This window comes from Marmota monax, unplaced genomic scaffold (genome assembly GCF_021218885.2).
Source record: "Marmota monax isolate L192 unplaced genomic scaffold, Marmota_monax_Labrador192_F-V1.1 WCK01_AAM20220418_F8-fsc00142, whole genome shotgun sequence".
NCBI classification, from domain to species: domain Eukaryota; kingdom Metazoa; phylum Chordata; class Mammalia; order Rodentia; family Sciuridae; genus Marmota; species Marmota monax.
The window spans coordinates 1,398,836-1,423,163 of record NW_026692025.1 but is presented as its reverse complement, the minus strand read 5'-3'; the positions used below and the strand labels follow the sequence as shown (position 1 = coordinate 1,423,163).

General features: G+C 39.9%; 1 protein-coding gene across 1 annotated transcript in view; it reads left to right on the top strand.

The window, feature by feature from the left end:
- The first annotated feature begins 4,844 nt into the window (after window positions 1-4,844).
- The window catches only part of Tktl1 (transketolase like 1), a 37,358-nt gene continuing 17,874 nt past the window's right edge, over window positions 4,845-24,328 (top strand). Inside the window, exons 1-5 of the mRNA XM_046452034.2 lie at window positions 4,845-4,943; window positions 7,731-7,828; window positions 16,305-16,496; window positions 16,576-16,703; window positions 18,301-18,494. Of these exons, the coding sequence (XP_046307990.1) occupies window positions 4,860-4,943; window positions 7,731-7,828; window positions 16,305-16,496; window positions 16,576-16,703; window positions 18,301-18,494 (696 nt within the window). The 5' untranslated portion in view covers window positions 4,845-4,859. The remainder of the gene's footprint in view (window positions 4,944-7,730; window positions 7,829-16,304; window positions 16,497-16,575; window positions 16,704-18,300; window positions 18,495-24,328) is intronic.

Sequence of the window (24,328 nt, the reverse complement as noted above, 5' to 3'; positions counted from 1 at the left end):
AATCACCCTGCCCCTCCAAATTAGCCAGGACACAGGCTCATGCCGCTGTGACTGGCTAAGGAAGGAGTTTGTAATTATTGTGGAGTACTTCACTGTCACTGCTCGCTTCATGGAATGGCTTTTGGAATGTTCCACCGTCCGTTTATGGCTCTACCACCCGAATGCACCCGATCTCATCCAAAATGTTCCACCTTCCTTTTTTTTTTTTAAGAGTGTGAGGAGGATTGATTTTAATTTTTCTTTAAATGTTTGCTACTATTCATCAGTAAAGCTATAAACTGGAAGGATTTTGTTTGTTGAGAATTTTTCTTTTTGTATGTTTATTCAGACCACCGCCTCGCCTCACTTTGTTGCCCAAACTGCTCTGAAACTCCTGGGCTCCAGCGAGCCTGCTGCCTCAGCCTTCCTAGTAACTGCAATTACAGGTGTGCGCAGCACTAGGCTTGTGGGGAGTTTTTAGATTGCTGATTCATTGTCCTTACCCATTGTATAATTTGTTCAAACTGTTTCTAGTCATGATTCACTTCTGTTAAGTTCTCTATTTCTAAAAATTACATTGACTTAATTAACCGACTTGCTGGCATACAGTAGCTCACAATAGTCTCTTCTAATCATTCTAATTTTCTGTGTAATTGACAGTAATGGCTACACTTTCACTATCTCAGTTTAGTTAATTCTCTTTTCTCCTTTTTACTTTCTCTTTTTTTACTTAGATCATTTACCTAAACTTTTGTTGTTATTTTCAAAGGACCAACTTTTGAGGTTGGGAGCATATCTCAGTGCTAGAGCCCTTACCTAGCATGCTAGAGACTCTAAGTTTGATTTCCAAAACCACAAAAATAATTTTTTGTTTTATTGATTTTTCTCTAACGTTTTCTTGGTCTCTATGTTATTTATTTCTATTCTAATCATTGTTTTTCCTTCTGATGGCTTTGGGTTTTGTTTTTAGTTCCTTAATAGACTTAGGTTGATTGGAAAATTTTTTTGAATGTGCTTACAGCTATAAATTTCCTTCTTGGCACTACTTTTTCCTTCATTTCATAAGTATGGGTTTTATGCTTTTGTTTTCATTTTCTGATTTTCCTTGTGATTCCCTTTTTGACTTTTTGGTTGCGTAAAGGTCGAGTTGTTTAATTTGTTATATTGTTCAATTTTTATTTCAATTGTAATTTCATCTCATTGGGCTCAGACAAAATGATATATTGATTTTTTAAAAAATCTGGCCCTAAGCCAGGAACAATGGTGCACACCTGTAATCCCAGCAGCTTGGGAGGCTGAGACAGGAGGATTTCGAGTTCAAAGCCAGCCTTAGCAATTTAGTGAGGCTTTAAAGCTACTCAGCAAGACCCTGTCTCTAAATAAAATATAAAAAGGCTGGATATGTGGCTCAGTAGTTAAAGGACCCTGGGTTCAATCTCCAGTACCAAAAATAAATTAATTAATTTAATTTAATATTTTTTTAAAAATCTGGCCCTGGAACATAGGCTATGACATTAAAAGGACAATGTGGACCTGGAATGATCACTTGAACCCTGGAGATCACCATCAGCTTGGACAACATAGCATAGTGAGACCCTGTTTTTTAAAAAAAGGATGTGATTCCGTTTAAGATCCACATATTTTCAAGGTTGCTTTGGTTTTGTTGGTAGTGCTGCTGCAGATCAAACCTAGAACTACAACTGAGCTACACCTCCAGCCCAAGTTTTTTTTTTAACTTTCAAAACTAATAACAGCATTGCATTTTCTCAAAGGATTCCTAATAGCTTATAAATATAAACTATCTACTTAGGAGACATTTATAAGGCATGAAGGCTTAAGTCCTCATGCCTTATTTTATATTGTGAAACTTTTTAGAAATGTTTTAGATGTTGATGAACCTTTATTTTATTCATTTATTTATATGCAGTGCTGAGAATTGAACCCAGTGCCCCTCACATGCCAGACAAACACTCTACCATTGAGCCACAACCCAGCCCTATACTGTGAAACTTTTAAACAAAGGTATGAATGACTTGGGCCTAAAATCTTGTTTTTCTTACTGTTGAAGCTGGGCTATAGGGAGTAGAGGTTTTCCATTTATTTATTTATGTATTTGTCTTTTTTTTTTAACTGGGGATTAAACCCAGTGCCTTGCACATGCTAGGCAAATATTCTACCACTGAGCTACAGCCTTTTTTTTTTAAATTTTAGTTTGAGACAGGATCTCACTAAGTTGCCCAGTCTGGCCTGGACTTAGCAGTCCTCCTTCCTAAGCCTCCCTCATGGCTGGGATTATAGGCATGTACACCACTACTGACTCTCTTTTTTAAAAAAAAAATTTTTAGTTGTAGATGGACACAATACCTTTATTTTATTTGTTTTTTATTTATCTAATTTTATGTGGTGCTGGGGATCAAACCCAGTTCCTCACTGAGCCACAACCCTGGTCCTCCTGGCTCTTTTTTTTTTTTTTTTTTTTGTAGTTGTTCGTAGACCTTTGAATTAAACCCAATGCCCCATACATGCCTGGCAAGTGCGCTACCACTGAGCCCCAGCCCACTCCTGCCTCCTTTTTATTAACACAAATTAACTGTACATGTTGGGTTCATTGTGATATTTCCACATATGCATAAAGAGCACACTGATCATATCCAGCTTCTCCTTATCTATCCTACCACATATATACTTCCCAACCTCTGTTAGCAGTAATTTTATATTCAAGTCTGTTTTTGTGTGTGGTGCTGTGGCATGAACCCAGGGCCTTGAACATGCCAGGCAAATAGGCAAGTGCTGTATCTCTAAGCTACATCCCCATCCCTCAACTTTTTTTTAAGCTTCTACATGAGAGGGAACACATGGTACTTGTCTTTCTGTGTCTGGCTTATTTCACTTAACATAATATTCTCCAGTTCCATCCATTTTGATACAAATGATGGGATTTCATTCTCTATTTTTTGACAGGCACTGGGAATCAAATCCAGGGCCTCTTCTCATGTGAGGCAAACACTTTAACACTGGGCTGTACACCCAGCCCAGATTTCATTCTTCAAGGTTGAATGATATTCCATTCTCTATATCACATTTTCTTTATCCTTTTATCTGTTAATGGGCACCTACGCTGATTGTATATCTTAGCTATTGTGAACAGTGCTGTGATAAACATGGGGATGCAGGTATGTCTTTGGTATGTTGATTTTATTTCCTTTGGATCTATATCCAGAAATGGGATAGCTAGGTCATAAGGTAAGTCTGTTTTATTTTTTTAAGAACTTCCATAGTGACTGTAGTAATTTACATTCCAGCCAGCAGTGTATGAGTTCCCTTATCCTCCGTATACTCACCGGCATTTTCTTATAATAGCCATTGAAGTGAGATGATATGTCATTGTAGTTTGTTTGTTTTTGTGGTTTTAGGGATTAAACAGAGGGCCTCATACAGGCTAGGCAAGCACACTACTGCAAAGTTACATCCCAAGCCCTCATTGGAGTTTTGATTTGCATTTTCCTGAAACCTAATGATATTAAACATTTTTTCATATATTTGTCGACCATCCCTATTTCTTTTGAGAAGTTATCTATTCAGATTATCTCCCCATTTTTAATTGAAATTGACTTTCTTGTTAAAATTTTTGAGTTCCTTATATTTTCTTTCTTTTTTTTTAAAGAGAATTTTTTTAATGTTTATTTTTTAGTTTTCGGTGGACACAACATCTTTTATTTTTTTATTTTTATGTGGCGCTGAGGATCGAACCCAGCGCCCTGCACATGCCAGGCAAGCGCGTTACCGCTTGAGCCACATCCCCAGCCCAGTTCCTTACATTTTCTGTATATTAACCCTCTGTCAGATAAATAGTTGGCAAATGTTTTCAGGAAGAAGCTTTTGTTGTTTGTCCTTTCTCCCTGTCCCTTTTATTTTTTATTTATTTTATTTTATTTTATTTTGGTATTGGGGATTGAACCCAGGATGCTTCACAACTGAGCCACAACATCATGACTTTTAAAATATTTTTATTAAAACAACTAACTTGCTTAGGGCCTTGCTAAGTTTCTAACGCTGGTTTTGAACTCACAATCCTCCTGCCTCAGCCTTCTGAGCCACCAGGATTACAGGAGTGGACCACTGTGCTGGCTTCTTCTCCTCTTTAAACTAAAAATTGGCACCAGGAGTGGTGGTGCATATGGGTAATCTAAGGACCCAGGAGGCTGAGACACAAGGATTGTAAGTCAAGGTCAGCTGCAACAATTTAATGAGGCCCTAAGCAACTTAGTAATACCCTATTTCAAAAATAAAAAAAAAAAGGACTGAGGATGTAGATCAGTGGTAAAGTGCTCCTGTGCTCAACTCCCTGTTTAAACAAATAAATTTAAAACTGTCTACACTTACATGTAAGCTACTTTCTAAGAGCATTAGTTATTTCAGCATTCAGGAAAGGCCCAAGTTACTTGACCGTGAGAAATTTTCCAGTCTTTCACCATTCACTTCTAATAACAAGTTCATTTTAGGTAGTAGAAAGAGATATGCATGACATTTTTCATTAATGATGCTCCTGAAATTTCCTCAGAATGTCAAAGTACTATGGATGAAATCACACGAGTGAAATGATGCTCAAGTTGAACTCAGAAGGTGAACTTGCTCTGAGTGCAAGTGCTCCCAATAGAAGGGAACTAGCCTCAGAGCATCTCACTGTGTGCAAGAGATTGTGAGGTTACTGGGCTGTGAAGCAGTCTTCAGCCATGAGTTGGGAGGCCATGGACTCCCTTGGATTGTGGAGAGCATAAGCTGAAAGGCAGCTTCATGCACTGTCACATGCCTTTGAGAATTGACTTGCTTTGTGTCTGCCTTTCAGCCACCCTACATCATGCAGCAGTGCTGCCGAGATCATGTCTGTGCTTTTTTTCCACACGATGAGATATAAACAGTCAGACCCAGAGAACCCAGACAACGACCGATTCATCCTCTCAAAGGTACGTCGGCAGGGGAACCCTGGGCCTGTTCTGATGCTTGCTTCTTAACCAGTTTTTAAGTCATCATGTGGCAACAGGCCTAAAATGGGCCCTGTTTATCATGTTGGTTCTTTGTGTACATCATAAAATCCTGCCACCTGAGGGGGGCTCTTGTCTCCATCAAACCTAAAAAGTGAAGCCTTGAGGAAGTGGGCTCACTTGCCCCATACTTCATGGCCAGAAGGCAGCAGAATTGGTCTGAGTGTTGAGCCCAGGCTTGGTCCATGACATTGTAGGTCATCAACTCCAAGGGCATGCAAGGCAGCTAGGAACCAGAGCTTGTTAAAGGAGGCAGGAACCATAGAGAGGAAGACAAACCTGGAGACATGATCAGAAGAATCTTCAGCGGCACAGTTCCACTAGGTGAGAAATACAAAATTGAAAGGGAATCTGAGGGCACAAAGCATGTGGAGAATTCCAGGTAAGGTCAGAAAGTCCCAGAGAGCAGTGGAGAATGGGAAACAGGAAAGAGATCTGAGAATGACAAGTACCATTCATTTATTCATGGTAGTGATGAACATGGCACTGGTCTGTGAATGAAGCTGGCATTTGGACAGAGGAGACAGACAAGGTACAAACCTGGAAATAGATAGCAAATCTGATGAGGCTAAGCATTCTGGAACAAAGTAAGGTGGAGGGAGGGGGTAGAGGGCACTGGTTGAAAGAGAATAATCCAGAGACCATGATACTGATGTTTGAACAGCAATTTATAAAGTGAGAGAGTGAACTATGCTCATATCTAAGCACAAGCACTTGGGTAGCAGCAACTACAAGTGCTAAGGCCCTGAGGCAGATATGTGCCCATTGTGCTTAAGGGACAGCAAGAAAGCTAAAGTGCCTGGGGTAGTGAGAAGGCAAGTAGGAGGTAAGGGGGCTGAAGTGGGCAAGCTGGTGTAAGAACTTGGGCTGTTAGCATAGATCTGTTAACCTGGTTTAAGTTTTTGTTGTTGTTTGTTTTTGTTGTTTTGGGTTCTGGGGGTTTAACCCAGGGAAACTTTACCACTAAGCCAGATCCCCAGCCCTACTTATTTTTGATACTTTATATCAAAAATATTTATTATAAAAATATTTATATTTTTATATTTTGACAGTTCTCATTAAATTGCTTAGGGCCTCAGCCTCTGAAGTTGCTGGGATTACAGGTGTGTACCACCATCCTGGCTTAGGTTTTTTGTTTTTTTAGTTGTCAATGGACCTTTATTTTATTTATTTTTATGTGGTGCTGAGAATAGAACCCAGTGCCTCACATATGCTAGAGTACTTGCCTAGCCCCTGGCTTAAGTTTTTTTTAATATTTATTTTTTAGTTGTAGTTGGACACAACAACTTTATTTCATTTGTTTATTTTTGTATGTGGTGCTGAGGATCGAACCCAGGGTCTCGCATGTGCGAGGCAAGCGCTCTACTGCTAAGCCACATCCCCAGCCGCTGCTTCCCTCTACCTTAAGTTTTAATAGACTCCTACTGGTGGCTGGGTTGAGAATGTCTGGGTCGGGGAGGCAGGGAGGCCACTGCATTGACAGGCAAGGGATGTCAGTAATTAGGCTGAGATGGTAGCAGCAGAAGCTATTAAATAAATTCAGTATATCTGGAAGCTCAGGAGTGGGGCATGTCCCGCCAGAGCAGCAACCCTTTTTCATGGGTCACATTCTCTTCATGGCACAGGGATTTTGGTACATGCAAACTGGATGTTAGCAGAGGTGTGGCAAAGTAGTAGTGGAAAGTGATCTGCTTATAGTAGTGGCACTTCTATATGACCAACAGTTCACCTGAGTTTTACAAACCAGGAAACTCACAAACTTTAGTGTTGGGGGGTTTCTATTTAAGAACCCATATTTTCTTTTTTTATATATTTATTTTTTAGTTGTAGTTGTCTTTATTTTATTTATTTTTATGTGGTGTGAGGATCTAACCCGGGGCCTCGCACGTGCTAGGCAAGCGCTCTACCTCTGTGCCACAATCCCAGCCCCAAAGAACCCATGTTTTCTAAAAGATTGCACATGTGGTTTTTGCATGGCTGGAACAAAGGCCTTGGGAAGATGCCTTACATTTTCTGCTTTGCAGTTAAGTTCCCTCCTCTGTGTTCCCAAAATTCTAGTCACCCTCCCCATGCTGAATTCTGTGGTTACCTGGGCATGGCATCTTTTTTGGGGGGCGGGGTCCCTGGGATTGAACTTGGGGGCACTGGACCACTGAGCCATATCCTAGCCCTATTTTGTATTTTATTTAGAGACAGGGTCTCACTGAGTTGCTTAGTGCCTCACTTTTTGCTGAGGCTGGCTTTGAACTCTCAATCCTCCTGTCTCAGCCTCCTGAGCAGCTGGGGTTACAAGTGTATGCCACCATGCCCAGCTGGCATCTTTTTTTTTTTTTAAGAATTAAAAAAAATTCTTGGGTTGTAGATTGACGCAATACCATTATGTTATTCATTTATTTCTATGTGGTGCTGAGAATTGAACCCAGTGCCTCACACATGCTTGGCAAGCACTCTACCACTGAGCCACAACCCCAGTCCTGGGCGTGGCATCTTTGTCACTCCAGTTTCCAGCCCAGACTGGGTGGGGCTCAACCCATAGTCCTCTTATGACATTGATCTGAGACTCAGGGTGCATGTGGGCGTGTCAAAGAGGAATTCATCTAGCCTGGCAGGATGGTCAACAGGAGTGGCTTACATTCAGCACTGGAAATCTGCTTGACATTCTTGTCCTACAGCTGCTCCTAGGTTCATTGGGTCCCTTTTCTCTTACAGAGACTGTCCTTTGTTGATGTGGCAACAGGATGGCTTGGGCAAGGACTGGGGGCTGCGTGTGGGATGGCATATACTGGCAAGTACTTTGACCAGGCCAGGTAAGGCACTTACCCATATTCACTCCACTGCCCCATCTTCTCACTTAAACTTTTCAGTTCAATAGTTTGGGAAGACAAATGGTTTTTAAAGCTCATGTTACCAAGTATTGGAGCAGTAAAGAAATCAGGTTTCTGGAAACTGTCTTACCATTCCTGGTTGGGGTCTAAGTGGTAGCTGCAGTCAGGTACCTCTGTATTAGCACATAGATCTTTCCTAAGTAACAACTTTGTGTTTTCCATCTCTGGTGATCTTTCCTCTAGAATGAACTCATTAGTGGGTTTGTCTTTGCATAGGGCCCCTGAATGCTAATAACAAAGGACGTTTTTCTGGGTTGGTTCCCCCTTTTTCTTTTGTTTTAGTTGTAGATGGATGCAATTCCTTTAATTATTTGTATGTGGTGCTGAGGATCAAACCCAGTGTCTCACACATGCTAGGCAAGTGCTCTTCTAGTACTGAGCTACATCTTTAGCCCTGGTTCCCCCTTTTCAAAGACAAGAAAATCAGTCTCTTTCTTGAAAGGTTGCTGTTGCTGATGTGGGAGCAAAGCAGTGGTGATGTACCTGGTCCAGTTCCATGAGCACCCACGTCCTCTGCTGTGTATAGCAGGCCTGAGTCCAGAGCCCCTCGGGTTCAATTTCTCCAGGGTGGGGAGCTTCTGTCTCCTTGGGAAAATAGCCACCTAGCTCCTCAGATGGGGAAGAACCCTAAATGATTGCTGGGAGCCATTAGCCAAGTAGGTATGACAATTTCCTTGCCAGCGTACCCCATGTTGCTGACATGTTGCAGTGACATTGAATGTAAGTGACCTTGCTCAAGGACCAAGGCAGATTAGGGTGTTCCCGGTTTTAAGATAATCTTGTTTAGGGCGTTCCCAGTTTAGGTTCCAGGTTTAAGGTTTAAGATTATTCCTGCTGGGAATAGGGCGTATCCTGCTGCCTGAGTTCCCCTTGAGTTCTCACGGGATTCAGACAGTATATTTTGGAGATAGAAGCCCAGTGGAGGTGGATTTGGGCAGAGAACGTGGATTTGGGAAGAGAACGTGGATTTCCCCAGAACGTGATTGTAGACGGCTGGTGTGAGTTCGGGAATAAAGAGTTGCTGTTTGAATCTACAAGCTGTGTGGTGGCTCGTGATTGTGTGCCCAGCCAGACTGCGGCATTTGTGCCCAGCCAGACTGTGGCATTTGGTGGCCCGTACGGGGAACTTCTGAAGCTTGGAGGTAAGTGAAATTGCTCACCCCTGAGGAAGAGCGAAAGAATGGGTGACCAACTCAAAAAACAATGTGTTATTGTTTTGATTTATCTTGTTTTTGTTTCAAGCTGCCTATCCCTAGAAATTTCTCAGGCAAACTGGAAAAAATGGTTGACTAAAGGTTTGAAGTTTGTCGGCCCTGAGGAAGAGAAAATTGATACAACGATTTTTTATTCCGTTTTTGTTTCATTCAGTTTCGGCTTTGTTTTGTGCTATCTTATTGGGTTGCGTTATCTTTATAGTAGATTAGAAATTAGTAAAAAACAAACTGAAAAGATATTAAGTAAATTGTTAGAGGTTCAGACCATGGAGAAAGACATTTTAGATCAAGCAAAAGAGAAGGTCTCTCGAGCTAGTCAGACAGAGGAAGAAAATTTAAAGGAAAAGGGGTTGTTAGGAAAAAGGCCACAACAGGAGGCTTTTAGTAACTCCGTTTTATCACAAGAGGGCGTAATTCAACCAACAGCCCCACCGATGGAGACAGCTGAGTGGCCCTCAAACCCCGTAGTTGATAAATGGGATCCTGAGACAGGACCTCAAAGATTAGCATGCCCTGTACTTGAACAGGCAGGAGGGCAGCGAATTCACCGTGCTTTAGATTTTAAAACAGTGAAGCAGTTAAAGGAGGCTGTAACAACCTATGGTCCCCAAGCTCCCTTCACGGTAAGCATGGTTGAGTCCATTACTAACTTGGACATGACGCCAGCAGATTGGGCTAGCATGTGTAAATCTGTACTAAATGGAGGACAATATTTGTTATGGAAGGTTGCCAATGAGGAATTTTGCGCGGAGACAGCTAGGCGAAATGCAGCAGCCGGTTACCCTCAAAGAAATCTAGATATGTTGTTAGGAAAAGGACCTTATGAGGGTCAACGGCAACAAATTGAATATGATCCTGCTATATATGCACAAATTGCTGCAGACGCAGTTAGGGCATGGAAGACTTTACAAGGACATGGAGATTTACAAGGTCAGCTATCTAAGGTAATACAGAGAGCTAATGAACCTTACGCTGACTTTGTAGATAGGCTAATTCAAACGGCTGCCAAAATTTTTGGGGATACAGAACAAGCAATGCCATTAATAAAACAACTGGCTTATGACCAAGCAAATCGTTGCTGCAGAGAGGTTATTAGACCATGGAGACATGAAGATTTAAACACATATATTAAATTATGTAGAGATATTAATGAACAAGGGCAAGTCTTGGCAGCTGCAGTACAACAGGCTTTAGATGCCAGGCCAAAAACATGCTATGATTGTGAACAAACAGGACATTTTAAAAGGAATTGCCCCATAGGAGGAGGGTTTAACAAAAGTAGGTATCAAAGGAATAGAATACCGGGTATTTGCCCACGATGCCGTAGAGGGAGACGTTGGGCTAATGAATGCCGTTCTCAAACCACCATAGAAGGTACTCCCTTATCAAAAAACGGACAAAGACCAGGTATTTATCCACGATATCGTGGAGAAAGGCATCAGGCTCCATTGCCAAAAAACGGACAGGGGGGCCCAATGCTCCGGGGCCCACAACCACAAATATACGGGGCAGTGGAGGATCCCAGCAACACCATCAGGGTAGTGCCCAGGACACATTGTCCATTAAATCCCTCATCAGACAAACCCGAGGGAGCGCAGGGTTGGACATCTGTGCCTCTGCCAGAGCAGTATTAACTCCAGAGATGGGAGTTCAAATCATTCCCACAGGAGTAAAAGGACCTCTTCCCCAAGGAACAGTAGGCTTATTATTGGGACGTAGTTCATCTACATTAAAAGGACTTATGATAAGTCCTGGGGTAATTGATCCCGATTATGTAGGTGAAATAAAAATTATAGCTAGTTCTCCAAGAGGTATATCAGTAATTTCACCTGGAGATAGAATAGCACAGTTGTTAATAATACCCAGCCTACATAATAAATTTCCTAGTCATAGTGTAGAAAGAGGTTCCAGGGGATTAGGCTCCACAGGTGTAGATTGGGCTATGTTGTCTTTAAATTTAGATTCTCGCCCAATGCTAAAACTAAATATTCAAGGTCATGAGTTTAATGGGCTACTGGACACAGGAGCTGACCTTAGCATCATATCTCGTCAAGAATGGCCAAAACATTGGCCATTACAACAAGCCACTCAAACGCTTCGAGGCCTAGGAGTGGCGACTAATCCCCATAGAAGTTCTATGATATTAGATTGGAAGGATCCTGAAGGATGTGAAGGAACTATACAGCCATATGTATTGGATCATCTTCCTATAAATTTATGGGGACGAGATGTCCTAGATCAATTAGGTTTGACGTTAACAAATAATATCAATCCTAATGCGCCCACTACTAGGGCTAGACAAGGCTTTAGGAAAGAAAAAAGATTAGGAAAACAAGGGCAAGGTATAGCAGCACCAGTACAAATAGATCAAGGAACAGACAGACATGGGTTGGATTTTCAGAAAGGGCCACTGAGACAATCAAAATTACTTGGAAATCAGAAAGACCAGTGTGGGTTCCTCAGTGGCACCTGACAAAAGAAAAGATACAAGTAGCCCATGATCTGGTCAAACAACAATTAACGGAAGGACATATACAACCTTCCATATCTCCCCATAATACTCCCATTTTTGTCATCAAAAAGAAATCTGGTAAATGGAGATTATTGCAAGATTTAAGAGCCATTAATAATGAGATGGTTGTTATGGGACCTGCTCAATCAGGGATTCCTCAATTGTCTGCTTTGCCAAAAACCTGGCATGTTTTAGCTATAGATATTAAAGATTGTTTTTTTTCAATTCCAATTCATCCCGAGGATAGTCCACGTTTTGCATTTACTATCCCTGCATTAAATCATGAAGGTCCTGATCAGAGATATGAATGGAAAGTACTCCCTCAAGGGATGGCTAACAGTCCAACTATGTGTCAAATATATGTTAACAAAGCAATCCAGCCACTTAGAAATCAAAATCCTGAACTACAAATATTTCACTATATGGATGATGTATTATTGGCACATAAAGATAAAAACATATTGCTGGAATGTTATGCCACACTTACAAACTTATTAAAAAATTATAATCTAGAGATAGCAATAGATAAAGTACAATTAAATTTTCCAATTAATTATTTAGGAGTTCTATTATCCTCAACCATGGTCCGTCCACCAAAAATTCAAATACGAGTAGATCAACTCAAATCACTTAACGACTTTCAAAAGTTATTGGGAGACATAAATTGGATAAGGCCTTATCTAGGTATACCAACAGGAGAGTTGGGACCTTTATTTGATATTCTAAAAGGTCCATCAGATCCAAATTCACCCCGCATGTTAACTCCTAAAGCAAGAAAGGCATTAAAAATTATTGAAACATATATGGAAAACATACACTTGGATAGAATTGATATAAGTTTGCCTTTATTATTTATTGTACTACCAACAAAAAATATTCCTACAGGAGTATTTTGGCAAGAAGGTCCATTATTGTGGATACATTTATCTTATTCTCCTAACACGATTCTTACTAGGTATCCTGAGGCTGTAGGACAATTAATACTCAAAGGAATAAAAGCAGCGAAGGGAGTGTTTGGAATTTCTCCCAATAAAATTATTACTCCATATACTATGGATCAAATTGATGAGTTAGCTAATGAGTTAAATACTTGGGCAATAATCATGTGTAAATCTAATGTTTCATTTGATAATCATTTACCATCTAATCCTTTGTTGTCTTTTTGGTCTAAGCATCCTGTAGTTTTTCCTAAAATGACAAGAAAAACACCTATCATGAATGCTCCAAATATATTCACTGATGGGTCAAATAATGGTACAGCAGCAGTAGTTACCCCAGATCGAACTTTTACATTTTTAGTACCAAAACAATCAGCTCAAAAGGTAGAGCTTAATGCAGTTTTACAAGCTTTTTTGATGTTTAAAGATTCTGTATTTAATTTATTTTCTGATAGTCAGTATGTAGTTAATGCTATAGTATCTCTTGAAGATGCTGGTAGGATTTCCCCTTCTTCTACTGTTTTCTCTTTGCTTTCCACTATACAAAGTCTAATCTGGGACAGAAAAGATCCATTCTTTATAGGACATATCAGGGCACATACAGGATTGCCTGGAGCCCTTAGTTTAGGCAATGATTTAGCAGATAAAACTACACATGACATACATATTTTCTCTACATTTGAAGAAGCTACAAGTTTTCATAAAAGGTTTCATGTTAATGCTAATACTTTACAAAAGCGTTTTAAAATAACTAAGGAACAAGCCAGACATATAATAAAACAATGTCAAAATTGTGTGACATTTTTACCACAAGTTAATCTTGGAGTCAATCCTAGAGGACTGATACCTAACCATATTTGGCAGATGGACGTCACACACTTGCCAGAATTTGGAAAATTAAAATATTTACACGTTACAGTCGATACTTCTTCTGGATTTTTGATGGGCTCCCTTCATGCCGGAGAAAAAACTAAAGATGTTATAGCTCATTGCTTACAAAATTTTGCCACTGTGGGTGTTCCTAAACAGTTAAAAACCGATAATGGTCCTGGCTATACCTCTACCTCTTTTAAACAATTTTGCTCATCATTTGGTATTACTCATATAACAGGAATCCCATACAATCCACAGGGACAAGGCATAGTTGAAAGAGCTCATCAAACTATTAAAACATACTTATTAAAGCAAAAAGAGGGAATTGGAAGGGGGTATATATCCCCCAAAGATAAACTTAAAATAACGCTTTTTACTCTAAACTTTTTTAAATTTGGATTCATCAGGACTTAGTGCTGCGGAAAGGCATATGTATCCAAAAAATGTACATAAGCCTAAAGTACTTTGGAAAGATATTCTAACAGGACAATGGAAAGGTCCTGACCCAGTGATTGTCTGGAGTCGGGGGTCTGTTTGTGTTTTTCCACAGGGAGAACAGCAGCCCATTTGGATTCCAGAGAGATTAACTAAAACAATTTCTACAGATCGAAAAGAAGATGATTTGACTCAAATCCATAACAGCTGATATCCAGAACTCCAGCTTGGCCATTCTTACATCTGCGACAGTGATTAACCAGTGATGTAATTTTTATTTCCTTGCCAGTGCACCCCATGTTAGTTGTGGTAGTGCTGGCATATCTTTGCTGATGGTGTCACCAGTGATGCAATTTTTCCCAAGGAGCCGTCAATTGGCTTGGTGTCGTGGCATTTCTGTATCCTCCTCCCTTCTGCTAGTGATGGTCTAAAATTTGGGGGCCAATGGCTTATGCTGGACCAGTAGTCAGTGACGGGTATGATCCAATTGCAGTGGTATCAACCTAAGACAGGAGGCTGACGCCTAAAGGTCAGTTTTCCGATGACGGGTAAGAACCATATGTTGAATTGGACAACCTACCAGGCACGGTCCATAAGCCACATTAACCTCACTCCCCCACTGGCACCAAGGCCAAATTTGGGGGCCAACAGAGGTGAGGCAAAGAACCTCACCCCCCCACTGGTGCATAGACCTATCCACAAGTATGGCTGTATGCTGGACCGGTAGTCAGTGACGGGTATGATTCAATTGCAGTGGTATCAACCTAAGACAGGAGGCTGACGCCTAAAGGTCAGTTTTCCGATGACAGGTAAGAACCATATGTTGAATTGGACAACCTACCAGGCACGGTCCTTAAGCCACATTGCTTGTTGTTTAATTAATCAGAAGGGGGGAGATGCTGGGAGCCATTAGCCAAGTAGGTATGACAATTTCCTTGCCAGCGTACCCCATGTTGCTGACATGTTGCAGTGACATTGAATGTAAGTGACCTTGCTCAAGGACCAAGGCAGATTAGGGTGTTCCCGGTTTTAAGATAATCTTGTTTAGGGCGTTCCCAGTTTAGGTTCCAGGTTTAAGGTTTAAGATTATTCCTGCTGGGAATAGGGCGTATCCTGCTGCCTGAGTTCCCCTTGAGTTCTCACGGGATTCAGACAGTATATTTTGGAGATAGAAGCCCAGTGGAGGTGGATTTGGGCAGAGAACGTGGATTTGGGAAGAGAACGTGGATTTCCCCAGAACGTGATTGTAGACGGCTGGTGTGAGTTCGGGAATAAAGAGTTGCTGTTTGAATCTACAAGCTGTGTGGTGGCTCGTGATTGTGTGCCCAGCCAGACTGCGGCATTTGTGCCCAGCCAGACTGCGGCAAATGATCAGTTCCCCTGGGCTCCATGGCGACTCTGGAAGCATTTCATTGTGCTTCCTCTAGTCCTTAGGCTACCCTGCTCCATTTCCCATAGGTCTGAAATTTTTCATTGATGACTGTTTCTCTTTTTCTTATCCTGGAGTTAACTTTTTTTTTTTAACTTAGAGCATTTTAGTGAGATCTGAGGTACATACCCAGCCTTTTTTTTTTTTTTTTTCAAATTTTGAGACACGGTCTTGCTAAATTTATTAAGGCCTCACTAAGTTGCTGAGGCTGGCCTCAAACTTGTGACCCACCTGTCTCAGCTTCCTGAGTTGCTGGAATTATAGGCATGCACCACCATACATGGAAGAATGTTTTGATTGTTATAGTTATTGTAGATAAATTGTAATATCAGAAATAGAAGGAAGTGGTACTGGGCATGGTGGTGCATGCCTATAATCCCAGCAGCTTGGGAGGCTGAGATAGGAGGATTGTGAGTTCAAAGCCAGCCTCAGCAATTTAGGAAGGCCCTAAGCAAATTAGTGAGACCCTGTCTATATAAAATATTTAAAAGGACTGGAGATGTGGCTCAATGGTTACGCACCCTTGGGTTCAATCCCCAGTACAGGAAGGAAGGGAGGGAGGGAAGGAGGGAAGGAAGGGAAGGAAAGAAATAGAAGATAGTGGTACTTAAAAATGGAATTTGCCAAGAAAATTTAAGTGTATATGTTGTTTGGGAATTTCAGGGAACTGCTTTCTTCCCATTCCCCTCTTGCCCTTTTGCTTTCTGATTGAGAGAAATAGCAGAAGCAGCTAAAAATAGCCTCAGAGCTGGAATGAGAAAGCTCACCAAAGGTGATGACCATCTCATGAGGCCCAAGCATTTAGAATGTCCTTTCTTCAGCTGCTGAGTATGCTTAGAATTGGTAAGGAGAAAATAGGCATAGGGACCTGATGATCTGAAGTAGCATCTCCAGTCTTGTCCAGTCTGTTCCTTTGTCCCTGTCCCTGAAATGCATTTGTTTGAGTGGTCCAGGTAAGCCCCCAGCAGGATCCTAAACTTTTCTTGGCTTGTTCCAGCTACCGTGTGTTCTGCCTCCTGGGAGATGGTGAGTCGTCTGAAGGCTCTGTCTGGGAGGCATTGGCCTTCGCTTCCTACTACAGTCTGGATAATCTTGTGGTGATCTTTGATGTGAACCGCCTGGGACATGGTGGCACCTTGCCCCTTGAGCACTGCATAGAAGTCTGTCAGAAGCGCTGTGAAGCCTTTGGGTAACCATACCTTTTCTTGCCTTACCTTCTTTCTGTCCTGCTTCCCTTCTTCGTTGTAACCTGGTATCCTTGTTAACAGGTGGAACACTTACATGGTGGATGGTCGTGATGTGGAGGCACTGTGCCAGGTGTTCTGGCAAGCAGCTCAAGTGAAAAGCAAGCCCACTGCCGTGGTTGCCAAGACCTTCAAGGGGAGGGGCATGCCAAGTAAGTGTTTCTTTCCTACTTGTGTGTATTCAGAACATTGGTGTGCACAGCAGAAGGATGCAAAGCAAATGCCTTTTCCTTAGTGAACAATGATAACACCTGTAACATGTGCTCAAGACTCCTCTCTTGCCCTCACTAGATAACTCTGTCTGGTTAGGGTAGGAGGCGAAAGCCAGTCAACAGTGATTTATCTACCTGTGTGAAGGAGTGGCTAGGAGAAGAGTTCACTAAGTGTTCATTTATCTACAATAACTATAACAATCAAAACATTCTTCCATGTGTGGTGGTGCATTAATTGGAAGGCTAATGCGAAATGATCTTCACTGTTCCATTCATAGAATGATAAACTGTGCTACATGTATGAGCAGCCCCATGAATAAGAGTATGCATACATGTACACTTGCTTTGGCCCAGGCCATCTAGAAAAACACAGGGACTTGGTGAAGTATCACATCTTGAAATGGCAGCTGTGGAACTAGGATTGGGGGAGGAAGGTAGGGTTTTTTTTAAAACACATTATTTTAGTTAGTTAATGGACCTTTATTTTAGTTATTTATATGTGGTGCTGAGAATCAAACCCAGTGCTCACACGTTAGGCAAGTTCTCTGCCACTGAGCTACAACCCCAGCCCAAGGTGGGTTTTTTTTTTTTTTTTTTTTGGTTTGGCTGGTTGGTTTTAAAAATTTTTTTTTGTAGTTGTACATAGACATCATGCTATGCTGTTTGTTATTTGTTTATTTTTATGTGGTGCTAAGAATTGAACCCAGTGCCTCACATGCATCAGGTAAGTGCTCTGCCACTGAGCTATAGCCCCAGTCCAGAAAGGAGTTTTAAAAGACTAAGTCCTTGCATACTTAAGGCTGTCTGAAATTGTTCAAGTTTAGATTTCTGGTTTCTTTAAACAATAATATAGATATTTTAGAATAAAACCAGTCCACAACTCTTCCCCCAAATATAATCTTACTGTGGTTCCCCCAGTTCCATAAATAACATTACCAGTGTTTCCTTGGCAGAACCCTGGGCACTGTCCTTGACTCTCCCTCTCCCCTATGTTGTCACTCCATATATGTGATCCCTTAGAGTATATAAGATGTGTTTTCCCCTCCCCATCTCAACTGCCACAATTGTTGCCAAGCCCCCATCATCTCTTCTGAACTGCAACAACATCTGGAGGGGTCTGTCTACTTCCAGCTTGCTTCCTTCCAAGCCAGTCTCCACATTGCTACCACAGTGATCTTTATACAACATGACTAATCATTTACTAATCCAATCCCTTCAATGGTTTCCCAGGTTGTGTTGGATAAAATTCAGACTCTTTATACCCATGAGCCCTCCACTCCACAGTCTACCCTTTCTGTGTTTTCAACGTAATCTCCCACATTCTTCTCTCCATTTACCGAATATGGGCCAATGGCCCCCTTTAAAGTCACATGGCCTTTGTTCAGGCTGATCTCTCTGACTGCAGTACCATACTAGGCCCCTCTATGCCTGGTTCTTAATGGGAGTCCTAGATTTAACATTTTTTAATCGTAAAGCCTTTCAAATGACCTAATAGATGCTCATTAAAAGTTTGGAATGAATGGCTTTTTTCTTGCAGATGTTGAAGATGCAGAAAGTTGGTATGGAAAACCAATGCCAAAAGAAAGAGCAGATGCAATTATCAAATTAATTGAGAGCCAGATACAGACCAACAGGAGTCTTGTACCACAAACCCCTATTGAGGATTCACCTCAAGTCAATATCATGGATATAAAAATGACCTGTCCACCTGCTTATGAAGTTGGCGATGTGGTAAGCAAAATGTGGGTGATTGACTAAATCATGTATATCAACATGCTTTGTTCTCTTTCTTCCTAAATACATAGTATTCTTGGTTTATCTTAATATCAATGGATAAACCAATTGTGTGATAATTACTTAATGGTTATAATCAGTAAAGATGGGTTTATTCTCTTTTTTTATTCTTTGCTTTTATACTTAGGTCTGAATTTTCATACTGATCAATTCCTATTTATTACCATCCAGGGCCTTATGGCTTTGTCTTGCTTCCTTAGTTCAATTTTTGCCCTGACAGTCCAACTATGCACAAAACTACCATGATTGTGTGTCTGCCTGAGAAGGATGGGCCAATCTTTTGAACTTTATGCTGGATTACACAAGAAAGCAGTCCAATTTATCAAACAACAATTCTTCAAAAAGGAATCAAGTTATGTGTAAAACCCTAAACATAAAGCCTTATATAAAAGTTTTTGGTGTGTGTGTGTGTGTGTGTGTGTGTATTTAAGACAAGGTCTTGCTATGCTGCCCAGGCTGTCCTCAGACTCCTGGGCTTGAATGATCCTGCCTGAAGAGCTGAACTGTAGTTGTACACCACCATGCCCAGTGGGTTTTGTTATTTTTATATTCTGCCCTGTGGTATACTATAGCAGACCTAGAAAAGGTTGGGTCTTCAAGACAGAAGAAATAAGGCAGCAGGCCTAGGTGGAAATATTTTTAAGGCATTTAAAAATATTTTTTTTTAGTTGTAGATGGACGCAATACCTTTGTTTCATTTATTTGTTTTTATGTGGTGCTGAGGATCAAACCCAGTACCTCTCACCTAATAGGCAAGTACTCCACCACTGAGATACAACCTCAGCCTGGAAGGAAGTATTTTTTGACTCTTCTTTTATTTTCCCTATTTATTTGCACAAATTTTGAGTATTGGTTGTTTTATTTTTTATAATATTTATTTTTTAGGTGTAGATGGACACAGACACAATACCTTTATTTTTATGTGGTGCTGAGGATCGAACCCGGGCCCTGCCCATGCTGGGCGAGCACTCTACCGCTGAGCCACAATCCCAGCCCCATTTGGTTGTTTTCTTAACCTGATAATATAGATTAAAACCAGATGAATTAACCACTTGAGAAATTAGGAACGAAATTAAAAAGCAGAAGGGTACTTTGGCAATGTGTCTTAATACTTCAGCTCTTCATACCCTTCAAACTAGCTGTGCAACTTATAGGGATTTATCCTATAAAAACACATATCTGTAAGCATGCAGATATGTCTATTGGAAGGAATGTTGATTGCAGTGTGGGTTCTGCTACCAAAATTGGAAACAACCCAGCAAGAGAGGCTGAGCTTGCCTAAATTATTACTAGAAGTTTTTGAATGAAAACATATGATTTTATTTTTGTGTAGAAAATCTTAAAAGGAGTTAGCACATTATTTATTATAGGACATAAAAGTGTATTTAGAGGAATGACATCAAATTGTTAAGCGTTTATCTGAAAGAAGGGATTATGGGAACTTTTAATTTTTTAAAGAACTTACGAATAGGAAAAATGTATTAGGGAAGCAGAGTAGTTTGTCAAAAATCAGCAAATTAGCTGGATGCAGTGGCACATGCCTATAATCCCAGTGGCTCAGGAGGCTGAGGCAGGAGGATCTCAAGTTCAAAGCCAGCCTCAGCAGTGATGAGGTGCGAATTAAGCAACTCAGTGAGACCCTGTCTCTAAATAAAATACAAAACAGGGTGGGGAAGTTGCTCAGTGGTTGAGTGCCCCTGAGTTCAATCCCCGGCACCCCTGCCCAAAAATCAGTGAATTAAAAAAGAAGACACATTAATGTGTGATTCTAAAATTGGTCCTTTGGGACTGGGGCTGTGGCTCAATGGCAGAGTGCTTGCCTAGCATATGTGAGGCACTGGGTTCAATCCTCAGCACCACATAGAAATAAACAAATAAAATAAAAGCATTATGTCCATCTACAACTCCAAAAATCAAATTAAAAACAAAAGAAGTTATAAAACTGGCCCTTTGAATTACCAATATAGCAAACAAGCTATTAGCTAGCCTCCTTGATGAGATAAAAGCCATAAATATATTAAATTTAGTCTTGGGGCTGCGGTTGTGGCTCAGTGGTAGAGTGCTTACCTAGTATGCATGAGGACCTGGGTTCAGTCCTCAGCACCACATAAAAATAAAAAAATATTATGTCCACCTAAAACTACAAAATAAATTAAAAAAAATAAAATTTAGTCTTTGGGAAAAGGCAATAAACACAGATACAGAGAACACATAAAGAATTAAGAGAGGGGCTGGGATTGTGGCTCAGAGGTAGAGCACTCGCCTAGCACGCGTGAGGCACTGAGTTCGATCCTCAGCACCACAGAAAAATAAAAAAAAAAAAATAAAGATATGTATCCATCTGTAACTAAAAAATAAATATTAAAAAAAAAGAATTAAGAGAGGGGGCTCAGTGGTAGAACACTCTCCTAGCATGTGTAAGGCACTGAGTTTAATCCTCAGCGACACATAATTAATAAATAAATAAATAAATAAGCAAATAAAATAAATAAATAGGTGTCGTGTCCGTCTACAACTAAAATATACATATATATTTATATATGAAGAGAAAGCTATACAACTCCATGCTAATTGGTATGAAAACATGTTTAAAAGGATGGGGGCCATATTTTAGGAATGCATGAAATATCAAAAGTTGACTAAAAGAGATATAAAAAGCTTAAATCTGTCAATAGCCATAGGAAAAAGTCTTGAGAAAACTGTCCAAGATAATACCTCTGAAGCATCAGGTTCACCAAATTTCAAGGGTGACTTATTTTTAGCCTTCAAAGAATAGGTAATTCTTTAGCTGTTTCAAACCTTTCCAAATTTGAAGACCAAAGTATCATCTCAATTCATTTATGAAGCCAAAATGTAACAAAAATAGCCCAAAGAAAACTATAGACCAATTATAAATATCAGTGCAAAAAAAAACTAAGTAAAACATTAACCAAGGTCATATGCATTAGTACATTAAAAGAAGTTTAAGACAACCTGCACAACTTAGCAAGACTGTCTCAACACTCAATTTTTTTTAAATGGCAAGTATATAAGTTTGATGCAATGGCATGTACCTATACTCTCAGAACTTGAGAGGCTAAAGTTGGAGGGTCCCCATTTTTATAACAAAGGTGAATAACTTTCAAATACCATTGTAAAGCCCAAAAAATCGAACAATTAAAGAGTCAGGGACTGTTTGACCTAATAATACATCAGTGAGTTATACAAAGGAGGAAAGAAAAATCTAATTATTTTTATATGTATTAAAGAAAGTAAAACATTAAGTAAAATTTCAGCATTCATTCCTGTTTGAAAAATTGCTTAGGGCTGGAGATGTTGCTCTTCAGTATAGTGCAAGACTAGGTTCAATTCTAGATAAATATATTGTAAATCTGGAGCCCCTTTTTAGTTTTAAATTTTTTTTAGTTGTGGACACAATATCTTATTTATTTTTATGTGATGTTGAGTTTCAAGCCCTGTTCCTTACACATGCAAGGCAAGTGATCTACCACTGAGCCACAATGCCAGCCCCGGAGCCCCTTTTGTACCTAAAGGTAAAAACATTTTTAATAATCTTGCAAAGAGATTTAGCCCCACTCTGGAAATGTTAGTCACTGTGGTTAAATGAAAGAATAAAATAATCAGTACCAACAAGGAGAAGGTAAGTTTCATATTATTTGCAGATGATAGAGTTATATCTCTGGAAAACCCAAGAGAACCAGAAATGGTTAAAATTAAGAACAAAGACCAGTGAGAGAGCTTGTAGCAAAACTAACATACAAGAATCAATTCTTTTTATTTACCTTAATTATTTTTTTAAATTTATTTATTTTTTAAATACACGACAACAGTAGAATGCATTACAATCCTAATTACACATATACGGCACAATTTTTTGTATCTCTGTATATAAAATATGTTCATTATACAAAATACATGTATGAAGATTTGAATTTGGTGCCAACATACCTTATATATAAACAGAGATGATATGAAAAATTGTGGTATATATGTGTATTAAGAATTGTAATGCTTTTTAGGGATTGGCTAGCTTCACTAAGCATAATCTGCTCTAGTGCCATCCATTTCCCTGCAAATTCTATGATTTTGTCATTTTTTAGTGCTGCATAATACTCCATGGTGTATAAATGCCACATTTTTTTTATCCATTCATCTATTGAAGGGCATCTGGGTTGGTTCCACAGTCTAGCAATTGTGAATTGTGCTGCTATGAACATCGATGTAGCAGTATCCCAGTAGTACGCTCTTTTAAGGTCTTCTGGGAAAAGTCCAAGAAGGGCAATAGCTGGGTCAAATGGTGGTTCCATTCCCAGCTTTCCCAGGAGTCTCCATACTGTTTTCCCGATTGGCCGCACCAGTTTGCAGTCCCACCAGCAATGTACAAGAGTACCCTTTTCCCCACATCCTCTCCAGCACTTGTTGTTGTTTGACTTCATAATGGCTGCCAATCTTACTGGAGTGAGATGGTATCTTAGGGTGGTTTTGATTTGCATTTCTCTGACTGCTAGAGATGGTGAGCATTTTTTCATGTACTTGTTGATTGATTGTATGTCCTCCTCTGAGAAGTGTCTGTTCAGGTCTTTGGCCCATTTGTTGATTGGGTTATTTGTTTTCTTATTGTTTAATTTTTTGAGTTCTTTGTATACTCTGGATATTAGGGCTCTATCTGAAGTGTGAGGAGTAAAAATTTGTTCCCATGATGTAGGCTCCCTATTTACCTCTTTTATTGTTTCTCTTGCTGAGAGAAAACTTTTCAGTTTAAGTAAGTCCCATTTGTTGATTTTTGTTATCAACTTTTGTGCTATGGGTGTCCTATTAAGGAATTTGGAGCCCGACCCTACAATATGTAGATCGGAACCAACTTTTTCTTCTATCAGACGCAGAGTCTCTGATTTGATATCTAGCTCCTTGATCCACTTTGAGTTAACTTTTGTGCATGGCGAGAGGAGGGGATTCAGTTTCATTTTGTTGCATATGGATTTCCAGTTTTCCCAGCACCATTTGTTGAAGATGCTATCCTCCCTCCATTGCATGTTTTTAGCTCCTTTATCAAATATAAGATAGTTGTAGTTTTGTGGATTAGTCTCTGTGTCCAATCCCTAAAAAACAAATACCAAATGTCTTCTTTGATATAATGAGAGCAACTAAGAACAGAGCAGGGAGGAAGAGCAGGAAGAAAAGATTAACATTAAACAGATACATGAGGTAGGATGGAAAGGGAGAGAAAAGGGAAATTGCATGGTAATGGAGGGAGACCCTCATTGTTATACAAAATTACATATAAGAGGTTGTGAGGGGAATGGGAAAATAAACAAGGAGAGATATGAATTACAGTGGATGGGGTAGAGAGAGAAGATGGGAGGGGAGGGAGGGGGGATGGTAGAGGATAGGAAAGGTAGCAGAATACAACAGTTACTAATAGGGCATTATGTAAAAATGTGGATGTGTAACCGATGTGATTCTGCAATCTGTATTTGGGGTAAAATTGGGAGTTCATAACCAACTGGAATCTAATGTATGAAATATGATATGTCAAGAGCTTTATAATGTTTTGAACAACCAATAAAAAAAATTAAAAAAAAAAAAGAATTGTAATGCAAAAAAAAGAGTACATGTATAATGGCATAAATTGGTGTGAACATACTTTACCTTAATTATAATTGGTTATTAGGTATGATGGTAAGAAGATGATCCCTTTATAATAGTAAAATGGCCAAAAATAAATTTAGATATATAAAATCTGTATTAATATGCTTGTGCAACTAGAAGCC